This window comes from Atractosteus spatula, chromosome 12, assembly GCF_055471065.1.
Source record: "Atractosteus spatula isolate fAtrSpa1 chromosome 12, fAtrSpa1.hap1, whole genome shotgun sequence".
In the NCBI taxonomy this organism is placed as follows: Eukaryota; Metazoa; Chordata; class Actinopteri; order Semionotiformes; family Lepisosteidae; genus Atractosteus; species Atractosteus spatula.
This window is the reverse complement of record NC_142717.1, coordinates 29,534,663-29,550,336: the sequence shown is the minus strand read 5'-3', so window position 1 is coordinate 29,550,336 and position 15,674 is coordinate 29,534,663. Positions and strand designations below refer to the sequence as shown.

General features: G+C 38.5%; 1 protein-coding gene across 2 annotated transcripts in view; it reads left to right on the top strand.

The window, feature by feature from the left end:
- The window catches only part of nedd9 (neural precursor cell expressed, developmentally down-regulated 9), a 41,998-nt gene extending 26,324 nt beyond the window's left edge, over positions 1-15,674 (top strand). For both annotated transcript variants that reach the window (XM_088929011.1, XM_088929012.1), the window contains exons 3-7: positions 8,543-8,641; positions 9,282-9,386; positions 10,706-11,854; positions 12,766-12,855; positions 13,590-15,674. In XM_088929011.1, coding sequence (XP_088785137.1) covers positions 8,543-8,641; positions 9,282-9,386; positions 10,706-11,854; positions 12,766-12,855; positions 13,590-14,099 — 1,953 coding nt within the window. In that variant the 3' untranslated portion in view covers positions 14,100-15,674. The remainder of the gene's footprint in view (positions 1-8,542; positions 8,642-9,281; positions 9,387-10,705; positions 11,855-12,765; positions 12,856-13,589) is intronic.

Here is a 15,674-nt window from a genome sequence, read left to right as displayed (position 1 = left end):
TTTGTTGGCAAAAAGGTCAGACGGTTTCTGTTTCAGAAACTCCACCTTTTTCCCTTTTACGGTAAGGTTTTATGATCTGAGGATTTCTTTGCGTTTGATAACAATAAAACAAGAACCTAAGAAAAAAGTTTGAGTTGCATAAGGTCCTGAAAAGGGAGTAGAAGGAGAAAAAAACTCAGCAATATGCCAGTGAGCTTTGCTCCAGAAATCCACTGGTTGTCTAGCTTGCTCTGTGACTGTAAATCAAAGATCCAAGGTTTCACTAAAATCCTGGCACGTATTCTCTACCTTTCAGACAGGGGTGGATTGTGATGGACTGTCTACTGAAATGCTTCATGAAAGTTTATGTTAGTAGAGGAGTGTGGTAAATACAAGGCCATTTTTTAGATCTACAGAAGTGTCTGCAGATTTTGTTTTGTCTATTCTGCAATAGACAGAACTTCTGTTTTCTCTTCATTACATAAATTTCATTCATTTGTTTCATCAAACTAATTCAAATCAAGCCTTAATGCAAAATTATAAATACTTTTACCGAAATGATTTAGTCTAATATTAGAATATTTAAGTAGTAGGATTTAAAACCCCATGTTAATCACAGAAACATCTAAAAGTGCTTGATTGACTTTCCTTTATTAACTTAGATACAAGTAAAGGTTTGGTCTTGATGTTTTATAGGTTCTGGCAGTCTGTCCCTTCCTGAATTACTGGAAGGTCCACCTTACAGTCCCTCATTATGAAGTCTCTCATTTGAAAATAAAAGTAAAAACATATGTAAACCATGAAAGCCATGAATCTTAAAAAAACAAAACAATAACCCTTATCTTATTTCATTTCATCATTGTACTAGGCATGGGATGGCTACAGTACAGTATATTTGCCACAAAAGGGATTTGAGATTACCAGAACGTGTTCCTTTATCTTCTGATGGCCGGCAGGTTTTAAACAGTTTGGCATCCTGGTTTACAAATACACAAGGCAAATGACTGGAAGCAGCTGTCAACCAGTGCAGGCCAGATGCTGAAATACTTTATTAGTTTCGAATGGGAGTTGCGTTGTTAAAGATAATCAGAGTGCTTATCTAGTAGGAAGTGACTTCACTGTGTCAGCCTTCAGTAGTACTGCTGTGTGAATGCTGCCAGACCATGGAAGGGACATGAGTAAAGGTTCTAGAGAGGTGAGGCATATGAGGCATGGGATATACAGTAGACTAGGCTGAGTGATACTATTTCCTAGAATCACTCGGCCTAATTACTAGAACCTATTCCTGTTCTAGTAATTAGATGCTTAAGGCCTGGGGAGATCAATCAATTTGGTCAATGTATTCAAATAGTGAGTGTGACTACTCAATAATCAGCTCCAGTGCAATAAAATCATAGAGAACCAGTATATGCAGATTTATTATTATTATAAAGTTAATGTGTCTTTTCTGGTTTTGTTTCTTTGCTAATGTGCCCCATTACTAGTGAGGAAAAATACCTGGATATTAAAGGGGACATTTATAGATTTGTGCAAACAGAAAATAAGATGTTCATGCTCGTCAGAGATGAGGAGCACTTACAACAACGAGCCAGTAGAGTAAACTGCCTGGAAGAACGGCTAATTTTTAGGTGTGAGACTCCAGTCAATACCCTAAAAACACCCGACATGAGTAAGCATGTGAGGAAACGAACAAATGAATATCCAAGTCAATATTACAGTTTTGAATCAGCATCCAAATATAAACAAAAATGTGTTATTTGCAACACCGCTAATGGAAATACTGTAGCTGTCATGTCTTTTTTCCTTGCCCTGGGAACATGCACTGTTAAAAGTCTGACTAATAAAGAGGATGAAGGCACAAAAATAATTAACACTTAATCTTTTAAGTTTAATCTTAAATCTGTTGTAATGCTGATTTAAGATTAGTTTCGACTGCAGGTAAACTAGGCAAGCCCGGAGCCATACGTTTAGTTGGGGACCGCAAACCCTATCGCTGTTGAGACTTGTAGCGTGTCTGTTTTTCAGACAGAGGGCACTTTTATTATCCTGCATTAAGGCGGGTAAATAAATGATCTCACCTCCCCACCCACAGCCAAACTGAGTTTGTGGAGCAACCGCTGTTTTATAGGTGAAAAGTTTAATTCCACTACTGTGGCAGCAATCCAAACACAGAGATCCTATGCTTTCAGTCCCTGGCAGGCAATAAGTCAAGGGCCTGTGAAGAAGGGGAATTTTGAAAGGACTTTTTTAAGGGGGCTTTACAGTAAATGCATCAGGGTGAAATGAAAAACTGTGACTTTCAATGTAGAACGTACTTTTCTATTTGAGTATGTATATATAAAACATAAAACTTGTGGCCTACTTCACTATGAAACACTTTTTTCAAATTCAGCTGTGCCATAAATGTGTTACTGCGCTCAGTGCAGGACTTATGTTAAAGAATATCAGATGTTTGTGGAGCTGTGTTATCTTATGCACATTCAATACATTATTTATTACATATATATATATTTTATAAGATGTTGTCTTTGTGAAGTTTTTCGTTTATTCCACAGTTCCTTGATCCATGGTTTTGTTTTTTGCTTTCAAAAAGATACTAAGGTCCAGGCTGGATAAATTATTCAGGGTTGAAAGTTCATACTCCAAATGATCTTTCTGCTCCTCAACACTTTAAGAGTTCAAATCTTCTTCTTACTTATGACAGGGTAAAATGCCCTGCAGTAACAAAAAGATGAATTCGATCGCAGTGTATTTTTAACTTTTATTTGGCGAATTTCCAAACAGGTGCAGTCTCAGTTTTCACTTTTGCATTGCAGTGTTTTGAGGCTTGTTTGTTCAAGATAAGAGATTGTCTGCTATAATAGGGCTTCCCTTTTTATAAATCCCATTGAAGCAGCTTACGTTTACATTGGCAAGTAACAATTAAAAAACAAATAGCTCACGTTTTATCACTTTGAAATTGATTACAAGGTATGGTGATTGGAAATGGTCCTTGGTATTCACTAAGCCTCTGAGAAATAAGATTCTCTGCTCTGCTGACCTCACATTTATCTCTGCTGAGTGTCCCCTGAATTAAAAAGAACTCTATGATACTATGGACAATTACATAAACAGTATTTGTTGTTCATTTTAAATCACTTTAGATGAAAGGACAGGACACCACAGCAATAGTCTCATAAAGCCAAACCTAGGGTAGATAATTATTTTGTATCAAGAACTTTATTATTTGATGGTGCTCTAGGTCAATCTCTAGAGCTCAACACCCTATGATTATCCTTAGGCACAATTATACACTATAGTCCAGTAAACAATAATACATCTTTATATACTTTAAACTTCAGTGAAAAATCTGATTTTATTTTTTGTCTTTTTTCCCTCTGGGAAAACTACTCCATAATAAATAAATTGGGAGGTTATATCTAAACTTCAAAACTGCTGTTTTTTAAGTGTTAGCTAAAACCAGAAGGACATTGACAGCACCCTCATATGTTGGTGATTGATGTGTGAGTGTGTCCATATTTATCACAGAGTGGACACACAGGTAATCAGGTGTTTTGTAAAGCTCTGGGTGGCAGGAAAAGGTTGGAGGAGTGCTGCAGTGATTGGCAGGGGGCTACCAACAGCAAGGGCAGTCCTCCCTTTGAAGAAGGGGACAGACACCTGCTCCTGTCCGTACGCTGCTGTGTGAGGCTGGGAAGAGAGCAAGAGGTCATGACCTCTGTGGGAAGAAGCACCTCCTGCATGGCCCCCTGTCTACTTGCCTCTTCGATGTTCATAGCAAGAGGCAAAAGGCAGAAAAAAACAATTGGTCATGCTAAACACCTTGTGTTTGCATCATCCTGCTCTCGGTTTCTTTTCTCGTAAGCCATCTGAGTAACTGGCCTCAAGTCAAGAGTTATCTATAAACTGCAGCATTGAACCAATTTCTGTGCTTAAGAAACTGACACCAAAATATCATACTCCAGTTTGATATTACTATATTTATTAATAAATATAAACCATCTCAGTCAAGCAAAAGTTATAGACTCTCAGGTCTCTCCCCTGTTTAATACTGGACATGATTCACACTCTGGATTTCTACAGTTCTTCTAGCAACAGGATAAAATAAATCAGACTTCTGCTTCGTGTTGTGAAACCTGACACTCTCTCAAACTCTTAACTTTCTGCAAGAAGCTAACAAGCAGCTGTGCACTACAGAAATCCTGTCCCAACAAGCATTTCCCCCAACATGTCTCTTTGAAAGTAATTATAATAACAACGATGATGTTGCTAATGATTAATTTTTTTGTAGATGTAAGCACCACCTGCAAGTTGAGCACAGTTAGGAATCTGTTAGGCAACAACGAATTTAAAAGTTTTAGGGCATTTCTCTAGTGTTGAGCATTGAAAATACTGACCTTTGTTAACTAAGAAATAGAAGCAGATTTATTACCTTTTCATGCATATACAGTGTATTGAAAAAAAATGTAATATTTTCTTTCTTTAAGTCCCCTCTCTCTTATTGGAAAACTGAAAGAGGCGAATGCCTACAATTTCTACAAGGTCGGAAGTACATTTGGGACGGGGATGGGAGCACGTGTATAGAGCACAGGAATGTCACGGTACATATTTCCAGGAATGCCAGCCATGTCTGTGAGGACATAAACAAATTGGGCCTTGGAGTTTGGAATGCAGAGTTTGGCTTTTAAAAACCAGATGGTTCACGGATGGTCCTTCAGACTATGAATGGCTGTTAGTTCAATGGCATTCCTCAGGAAATGTATTTCCAAACACTGCCCTGATAAAGCAAAGCTGCGTTCATTTACCATTCAGTCCCAGTCAAGAGGTCATTAGCTCTAAGCTGTCCTATGTTCTTCCCTTTTAAAAAGTTCTGGCCACACTCATTCAAACCACATTACGTTTGGGTGTCATATGGCAAGGGCAAAGTGACCCAGGAATGTTCTTCCCTTTTCTTTTGTACTTAGATGAGCTGTCTCAATTTAGGTAAGCTATTTCATATTTAGATAGAAAGCAAAAAAAAAATAAACATCACACATGGCAATCCATTAAAATCCAATTCTCTTTCAGTTAAAAAATTCCCTGTGCGGAGCTTGTAGTTCTTATACTTAAAGTGTATTCAGGGGTCACTGAATAAAAAGGGCTGTCTGAGACTTGAGTTCTGAAATTGCTTCCTCCCATCAGCAGACATCTGTTAGAGGGGATATGCGGATGCTTCTTTGTCACGTTTAACAGGAAACCGTATGGTTCTTATTTTGCAGCCCTGTTACTGAACCCTGCTAAGTGTTTCCTATTACTGTGAACTCTTATGGGGACTTGGCCTGGTTCCATGGCTTCTTGACTGTGAATTCCATGCATACTTGTGTCTGTCGGAGTGGCGCGGTCAACAATCTTGAGGCAGAAGAGGCTTGACAGCAGCCCATGCGCACCCTGCTTGCGTTTTTCATTGGTTCGCCTTAACAAAGTGAAGAGGGGCTTGTTGGAAACTGAGTTAACCCCTCGCTTGCTGGGGCTGGGGGCAGCTCCCGTTTTTCTGTCTTCAACTTAGGGGACAGAGCCAGACCACAGACATCACGACTCGTTTAGCTGAGCACTGAATCGGATACGGGATTTTCAAAGAGGGCAAAAACAAAAAAATCTGATTTTATTTTTTGTCTTTTTTCCCTCTGGGAAAACTACTTCATAATAAATAAATTGGGAGGTTACATCTAAAGTTCAAAACTGCTGTTTTGAAGTGTGTTAAGTGTTAGCTAAAACCAGAAGGACATTGACAGCACCCTCATATTTTGGTGATTGATGTGTGAGTGTGTCCATATTTATCACAGAGTGGACACACAGGTAATCAGGTGTTTTGTAAAGCTCATATTGTCGAAGCGACAATATGGTTTTTACTTAACCGTTAACTGACATAACCGTGCACAGCATTCATATATTGCTCTATATATCAGATGTATTTACTCTGGTCACCTGGTGATTTCAGTTGGAACACAAAATGGATAAAGGTCACAGCATTCAGCAGGTTTGACATGATCCGATGAACTGCGTGCCAATTACTGTAATTAGTTTCATGTTGTTGGTTCCAATTTCTGAACTATTTTTCTTTATCTAATTATCATTATTATAAATATATATAATAAAACAAGCTTGAGATCTAGCCTTGCCAGACTATTCTGCACCAAACCAAGTATGTTTAAAGTACTGCAACCCATCTTGTCCAAAATGAATTATGTTTTTAACCTTTATGCTATTTATTCGGAGTAGTGCGGGCAACAGTCCTGAGGCAGAAGAGGCTTGACGCCAGCCCATGCGAACCCTGCTTGTGTTTTTCGTTTGTTAACCTAACAACAAAGAGGGCCTTGTTGGAAACTGAGTTAATCCCTCACCTGTTAGGGGGCAGCTCCTGTTTTTTTAGTTTCGACTTAGGGGACAGAGCCGGACCACAGACATCACGACTCTTTTAGCTGAACACTGAATCAGACGCAGGATTTTCAAAGAGGCAAAAGCTCAGCAGTTCAGAATTAATTATGGTTTTAACCTTTATTCAATTTAATTAGAATTGAAAGGATTTTCACATTTCTCTCTTAAAGTAAATCACTGTGCATAATAGCAGAAATGAGGGAGGTACAGTAAGTAATAAATGTAATTAATTTGAAGCATAATCATTTTCAGTGGTGCAGCTTCAGAAGCTATTGATCCTTGCAAGTATTCTTGAGAATGAATAAGTGTAAACTGAAATACGTTTGTAATGTTCCTATATACGGTACACATTAGAAGAAGAACAGCACTGAACTGCATCCCCATACTCTCTTTATTACTCAGGTATGATCATGACACCCCTGTAGAATCTGAAAACCTATTTTCCTCTGAGGTTTCCCCAGTCTTGGAGTGTTTTTTTTAATAATAAAAACTGCTCAATGTAAGAAGCTGATTAACCAGACATTTGTACAAAAAAGGCATGGACAAACATTATCACGCTCATCAGAAGTTCCTAATAGCTTGCCTACGTGACAGATTTACAGCAGAAAAGTTGTTTTTCATGCAAAATAATAGCAAAAAAGATAGTTGTTAACACCAAGTGGAAAGGGTTCAATGGGAAATCCTGTTATCCGAAAAGTTTCCGTGTTTTTGAAACGCCGTGAAGTTTTCTGCATGTCTGCTTGTGGCTGGAAGTGTTAACTCACGTGAGAGCTTTTCTTACCAAATACAGAATGTTCATTTACAGCACGTATGTCAGCTTCAAAGGCATATCCAATAACTAACCTTATTACACAGATGCCATAGCTTCACTTGCTGTGTGTACTCATTGTTCTGTTTGGTGGAATGGGCACAATCACCTAGTTTGTGCTTGATTAGTACAAAAGGATTGTTGTTTTTAAGAAAAATCTACTTCCAAAAAAAGAGGAAAAAGACATAGCGTTTTTCTTTTGTTTTACCCATCACCCTCAAACACCCCCCCCTCCCCTCCATTCCCTTCCCTTCCCCTCCCAGCTCCCACACATAAAACATTTGGCGGAAGAGAAAGAGAATAGCGTCTTGAACTGTTTAATTAGAAGGTATGGCAGTGTGGGTAAGCCAGAAAAACAATTAAACGGGCCATTAAATAGAAGGCAGTTGTTTTTTTTTGTTGTTTGACCAACATGCGTCAGCAAGTGTGGAGGCCTGCCTGGCCTTGAAGTTGCTGGAGGAATGGTTTCTGGACGTTCACCAGATCTACTGAATCTCTGAGGCGCAAAAGGAAGGAGATTACATGTCTTTGTTGCCAGAATCTCTTGGATCCATGAAACTCACTACGCTGATTTCTCTCTTTTACTGGTAAAATCATGACGGTGAATTAGGCAACAAACGCATAATAAATTGTTTCTGTACTGCATTAAAGTAGTAGGAAAACAGAAACATAGTGTCACAGCAGTCAAAGACACAATGTGCAAGGCACTGCCACCATGCTTTCAGTACCTGAACTAACTTCAGCTTTCCTTAATGTCATAGTCGTACGCATAGAGCTCAATGATGTTTTTATCTCTGCCAGTTTTATTAAAGCATTAAACCATTGTCATCATTTAAATGAACATTTCTGAGACAGGGTTTTTGAGGAGGCATTCAGGAATAATTGCGTGAAAGGAAATTAAAATGTGTGCAGCGGATCTATCAGTGACGTTTGTACTTGATTCATTCCCAGTTATACAGGAGAGAGAATGGTAGAAGGTTTTTGAAGGACCTTTGATTAATCCCCAATTCTATTCTACCCTTTTCCTGTGTGATAACATTTATGTTGGCATGTAAAAGTCATTACTTACAGTATGTACCAACCAACAGAGCTGTGTATCGAGGAAACAGTACACCACAAGTCCTATCCCAAAGCTTTTAAATAAATTTTAACTACCACAAATAATTTAAATGTTAAAAGTGCATGTGTATCTTGCTTTCCAAAACCAACATCCATTTTTAAGACCAGTAATGAAATGTTTTGTGTGTCATGTAGATAATTCTGTGTGTTTTAGTATATAAGAGACGATTACATACTGCCAATTTTGTGCTTCATTAAAACACAAATTTTCTGTATTAACAGGTAGTGACTCCAACTCGTGTGGGGAATACTTATGCCTACGAGACTCCCTCACAGTACCAGAAGGACGTCTATGATGTTCCCCCAATACGACCACAAGGGGTAGGCTTTTTCAAGGAACCATCAATAAATGGTCCACCTCTTAAAAGTATTTTACTGTAAATTGTACCATCCTGATAGTAGAGAATTATACACAAAGCTGTAGGTGCATATGTGTTTAATTATAGAAAATAAATCCAAATGGTGATTACAGATGCTTCATTCTTTGTTAAATTCCTCTCATTCCTTTCTCATTCTGTAAAGAACAAAATACCTCGGGATGTTAAATCTTAATATAGTCATGCATGGGGTATGAAACAACAGTATAAAAGTACTTAGTTCATTGTGAGGACTAGTAGGATTTGATCAATAGACTTCATCTTGCAGTCTTAGAGGAGACAGAATGAGAGTTTCTTAATGATAAATTTAAGGCCCATGGTTATATCTCAACTGAAGTAATAATTACAAATTCCAGACAAACACTAGCACTTTTTTTGATGGAGACTTTTCACTGGGCAGACAGAAGAAGAAGCCTTTAACAGACCCATAGTTGCAATCAGGTGTTTTTTTCTTGATTTTGCTAAAGACAAGAGTGTTAAACGTTTGAGTGAGGGTATCCAGCCCTACGGTAAATGTGTACTTAGAAATGTGCAGCATTTTCCAGACCGTGTTCTCATTAGTCCTTGCTGTTTCAATTGTACAGGTGTATGACATCCCCCCAGGAAAGCAGATGGGACCCATGTTTCCAGGACGCATGGGCGAACCTCGGACTCAAGGCGTGTACGATATCCCACCAGCCGTTCAAGGGGTACGCATTTAAAAAAATCTCATAACTTTGAACAACCACCTTTTAGTGCTAGAGTTTTCATTTAGCACTCTAGCCAGTTTCCATTCAGGATCAAAATTATTTTTGCGAACAAGTCTTTAAAAAAAAAAAGAGTAAATCTATTTTCTCCTTCCTCCTTTATCCCCCAAATCCTCCCCCAACAAGGGATAACCCCCCCTCCTTTTCTTCCTCCAAACCCTATTGCCTGATTAGGTGGCAACAACGCTCCTCTCACCACCTCAGCTGACCGCAACAATCTTCAATGTATTGCAGACAATACTGATTGATAAAAGACATTTTTTTCCAGGCAGAGCAGGATGGTTATTGATGTTGCCTTCTGGGGTTTTCAGAGGTATTGTAGCAGATGAAATTTGAGCTTTAAAGGCCACCCTGTGTTAAATACAATATACAGTATACATTCTTTACACATGTATTCACTTTATTCCACCTGGACCTTATTCATGGCAAATACAGTTCTGTAACAATGTAATGGAAAAATAAAAGGTCTACAGAACACTTAGATCTGAAGTCTCTCAAGGTGGAATAAATTGTATTTTTCATTTGTTTTAAAAGTATTTTCTACTGTCTGTTTTCTGAATTTCTACATTTCTTTGAAATGGTATATCCTGTCTTAACGTGCCTATAAAAAAATCTAAAAGCATCGGGATGTTCTGCATGGCATTTTATACCGAGTGGTAATCTCAGAATTTTCACCCACCCATGAGAGGATCTTTCACTTCTTATGAACTCTGTTGTTGACAAAGCGAAAGACAAGATAATTATTAACTTTTGAAGCAGACTAACTTTTCTCTTTCCAAACTACAGATCCAAGTACAGTTTACATCACTGCCGTCATTTTATTTGTAATAATGTGAAATACGAGTGAACCTGTTATTTGCAGCACCCCTAATTATGGTCTTGGAAAGTCTGTCTTACAGTTGGGAGCAGCTTCAACCTCAGAATCCATAGCTGACTGAAATTACTTGCAGCTGAAGCTTTTTTTGTGTGTATGTGTGCAGTGCATATTATATATTATGCCTAAAAAATATGTTGAATTTTTAAGGAGTTGCATAGTGTTCCCACATACAGACAAACAAGGTATTTCAGTAAAACTACTAGACTTAAGAGCAGAGTGGTTAAGTGCCACAAAAATGAGCTTAACAGATGACCTCAGAATAAAAATAGACGCTTGTTAGTCACTCTTTCCAGTAGCTCCAATGCTTGGAATCCAGTTTTTACCCTGAGCAGTAGTGAGTGTATTCATAGAGAATGCACCTCTCATGAATGTTTTTTTTTTGCAGGTGTACTCTATTCCCCCATCAGCTCTGAAAGAAAAAGAGGGAAACTACGATTTTCCCCCACCAATGAAGCTGAAAGCTGAAGGAGTCTATGATATTCCTCCTCCTGCCCTTAGTAAATCTTCTGGACAGTCCAATTATGATTTCCCTCCCAATTCCGACCTGCTGTCTCACAGCAGTAATGGGATTTATGATATTCCGCCTGGTCAGCTGTTGGGGAGTCAGCTGGGCTCCCAGAGAGATGTATATGATATTCCACGTGGGATGCAGCCCCCTGGAAAACAAAGGGGCACTATGGACAGGATGGCTGGAGATAGGGGCAAAGGTATATATGACATCCCCCCTCAGGTCTCCCAAGAATCCAAAACTTTGCACGACATGACTGATGGAATCAATCGGTTATCCATCTCCAGCACTGGCAGCACAAGGAGCAACATGTCCACTTCCTCCACCACCTCCAAGGAGTCCTCAATCTCCAACTCCCCAGTGCCAGAGAATAAGCTTCTCTTGGACTTGGACACGGCCATTCAAAGGAATGCCTGGCTCCAGCGGTGTGTCGAGGTCTCCATCTTGGGTCTCATGGGCTACACTTCCCCAAACTGGAGATCATATGACTACATGGAGAAGCACATGAATGAGATCCGTGCTGCCGTTGACAAGGTGAAGCAGAGCCTCGCTGACTTTCTGAACTTTAGCAAAGGAACGGTGGCAAACGCTTCAGGACTTTCGGATCTCACTTTACACAACAAGCTGAAAAAACAACTCCAGAGACTGGAGGACTCCAGCCAGATCCTGTCACAGACCAGCCGAGCCTTAGACGCCTGCAGCTGGTCTTTAAACATGCTTGTCACCAACAAGCCCCAAAGCAAGAGCGACGATCTAGACCGTTTCCTCATGGTATCAAGGACAGTCCCAGATGATGTCAAACAACTGGCATCTTCTATAAGCACGAATGCTGAGCACCTGTTTAAGAGAGCTCCCAGTGGATCTTTTTCTAATGCTAGCAGAGAGGAAAGCAGCCCAACAGACTATATATACAATAGCCCACAACCACAGAAGGGCCTGCCAAACATTGATGAGACACCTAACAGCAATGGAAGTGAGCAGTGTGTCAAGAGCTGGATGGAGGATTACGACTATGTTCATTTGCAGGTAGGTGAAAGCCATGCTTGTCCACTTGCTGGTCTTGGAGTGAGGCAGAGAGGAGAACACCAGCATGTTCTAAGGAGAATCAATCCAATATTTCTTGTAGAGTAGATTGCAACATACTGTGTAATAAAATAAGACCTCGAATTAAAACTTAGAATTGCAAGCCACGGTCCCATAAATTTGTTGCAGAACATATCAATAAGTGTTTGTCAAAAAAAAAGGTCCTGTTTCACTTTCTTTTTCTTTATCTTGTGCTTCATACCAACGAAACATCATCATTAATTTAGGATTATCTCAGTTGTATATGTACAGCTCTTAAATATTATTACAGTGAGTTTGTTAATCATGAGAGATTAGCCCACTGCTCCAGTTTCAGCAACCAGACATGTTCACGAAACTCCACTGTTACCATATGGATGTTAAATATATTTTATTCAGCACAGGAAAACAAAACATATTACTTATGCTGTGAAAGTCTGAGAGACCTGAATATCATTCTGAGATTACAGGTCATGGGGATGTCACTATGACAAGCATCTACTGAACATATTTTCTACAGATGACAGCTGTACCAGTAGCTTTGAAGTTCATAACTAGGGCAGTCACAATTTAAATTTTGTCTGTAAACAAAGTTTGCATTTGAAGTGTGTCTTTGTATCTGAGGGTGTCATTCTCACCTGCCTATTTCTCGCTTCTGCGGGTGAGGTTTTACCTTACAGTTTCCTGGGGTAGTTGGAGACTCTGAAAATGATACCCAAAAGCATTTGTATAGTAAATGAATATGGTTACCATGTTTGACTTTACACCATATTATTTCGTGAAAATGTGTTACATAAGACTGAAGTACCTGATTTTAAACATTTTTGTGTACAAGCATGCATTCATCAATGGAGATACATATGTTGTATTTGCAGGGCAAAGAGGAATTTGAAAGGCAGCAGAAAGAGCTTTTAGAAAAAGAAAACATCATAAAGCAGAACAAGATACAGCTGGAACAAGAGCAGGTGAGAAGTGATGACTGCATCCTCAACATGTTGATATTTCACACAATTTTTTAAAAATATATAATCTTGCCATGAGTTTCTTTGTGCCAGATATAAAATCTGCCCATTTTTGTCGGACACATGAGGAAATAAACATTAAAAGCAAATTATTAAGACCTGCTGCACTAGTGTGACAGTCTTTTCAAATGTTGCAATAATTCACTTGTGATCTCAATCAGTTTTTAGTTTGTCTTAACCATTTCCAAAAATCAAGCAAGTATAAATGAAATGTAACAGCAGATTTGCTGCAGCGTATAACAATCCCCATATGTTACAAGTAAAGAAATCTGGATAGACAGATACAGAATGCATTTTCTAGAACATGGTGCTTGAGATTTTTGGACAGCATGATCCTTTCAATCAAGTTATATATTTCCAGGGCAGCAAAAAATCACAGAACACAAATGTGTTTTGTTGTGTGTAATGTATACATTTCTACATCTAGTGTTCAATTTTCAGACAATTTCTGTATTTGACATAATTGGACTTAAAATAAAACAGCAAGCTTCTCTTACTTTCCTATCTCTGTACGAAATCTGGGTGAATTAAAATATTAGAAGCAGGAGACAAATATTTCTGAATCCTTTTTTTTTTGGCTCGTCAAATACTTGAACGTTCATCCCTGACATACTGTATATCTTCTGTGTCCCTGGTTTTGTTTGCTTTTCAAATCTGAGCCTTTTTTCATCTTCCAGCTGAATCAGTTTAAACAACTGGAGAAGGAGGTCATCAAGCCTGTGGAAAATGACATCTCCACATGGAGCGCGCCTCAGAGCCTCCTTTACACGAATGGCGGGCTCTGCACAAAGGACAAGCAGCTGCTTTTCTTCTACTCTGAGCAGTGTGAGACACACTTTGTCACCCTGCTGAACGCCATCGATGCTTTCTTCAGCTGCATCAGTGCCGGGCAGCCCCCTCGGATTTTTGTGGCTCACAGCAAGTTTGTCATTCTGAGCGCCCACAAACTGGTCTTCATTGGGGACACCCTGTCAAGGCAAGCAGCCACCCTGGAAATCAGGAACAAGGTGATGGACTGCAGCAATCTCCTGTGCGAAAACCTCAAGACCGTTGTGGCAGCCACCAAAATGGCCGCCCTTCACTATCCCAGTACTGCGGCCGTACAGGAAATGGTGGACCAGGTTACAGGACTTTCCCATCAGGCTCAGCAGTTTAAAGTACAGCTGGTGCAGATGGCTTCGTTGTAAGAAGGAGTCAGATCAAAGAAGTTGAACATTTTGTTTAGGGAAGCAACAAGAAGGCTGCCCATTTCTTTTGTACATCGGAGCTTGTATTTTTGTGTAGGTTGTTTTTTACATTAACGATTTTCTGATCTAGGAAGCAAAGATGTAATGTAACATTTTCAGTACACTTTCTTTCATTTTAAGCACCTTATTTGTCTTCCATTTTATCTGTAGGTTAATGTGTTTATCTATATGTGCCATTATGTTACTGGAAATATACTCTTTTATGTAAATAACGTTTGTCTCACTCTTTTTATAAGTAAAGAACTGAACATAGAATAATAGGATTTATTTTAAGATTAAGCTTCCTGTGTTTCTGATATATTTAGTAATAGCTGAGATTTTAAGTTCTTCCAGTTACCTTCATAGATTCATTATGGATTCTTATTGGCAGAACATTCTTTGTAAGAATCACTCTTAGTGTCCTTCAGTAACTTGATGTTATGAATGCAGACTTTTCACAGTGTGGTGGAACCTCTTGCACCTCTCTGAAGCTGAAGCCTTGTAACCTACTCCTGTGTAAATAATATATAACATCTTACTGTGAATCTTTGATGGAGGGTGAAGGTACTTTGTGATTTCATATTAACAGAATAGGGTTCGAGTATAGAGCTGGGTTAATATAGTCAGCACAAATGATTTTATGTACAGCTATACTGATGAAATATCTCCCTGGTGGGACAGGCTAAAACAATGTGTGGTCAAATGAAAGCATCCTTCCACATAGTCTGTACCATGCAAGCCTTCAAAATTCAGATTCATTCATTTGCTATGCCATGGACAAAAAATAAAATCTCAATTAATCTTAGTCTTAACTTTGAGGTAACTCTGGGGTTTGGAGAATAGAAGAACTAACTAGAAAAAGGAAGAGTTAACAGCTGAACACTGAGTCAAACAAGTGTCACTGGATTTTCAGAAAAAAATGTCTCATTTATAATAAGTTTCTTTTAGAAATAGTCTATTTTTTATTATACTTTAGATTATGCTTTTTCTATTACAATGAATCACAGCTGTAAATGACTGCATTTATCATTTTATACTCTGAGAAGGAATATTTATTTGTTTTTTAAAATGCATAAATTAAACTCATTCTACACAATTATGTATATTTTGGAAAATACAAAATATTTTATGAGGTACATTTAAGAAAGACATTTTTCTTCAAAGACATTTAGGACTGTGGGAATCTGGAATAAGTTGATACTAATACCGTTCAAGAAACAGCCGGATGAGAACTTAACTACAGAAAACAAGCCTGAATGGCTTCCTCTCATTTATAACTGTTCTTATGTTCCATATCATATGGTACCTGATGTGTAAAAAACATTTGTCTTCAGATGTTGCAAGACGTCTGAAGACCAAATTATATTTTATAAACATAGTATCGTCAAACTTATCTCCTACATTTTAAACGTGCTTTTTGGAATTAATCTAAAAAACATTCATACATACTGTGTGTATAATGTTTTTCATATGTGTCTCATAACTGTAATTTTTAAGTGCTGTAATAAAACAAGCAGCAATATTGCAAACATAAAA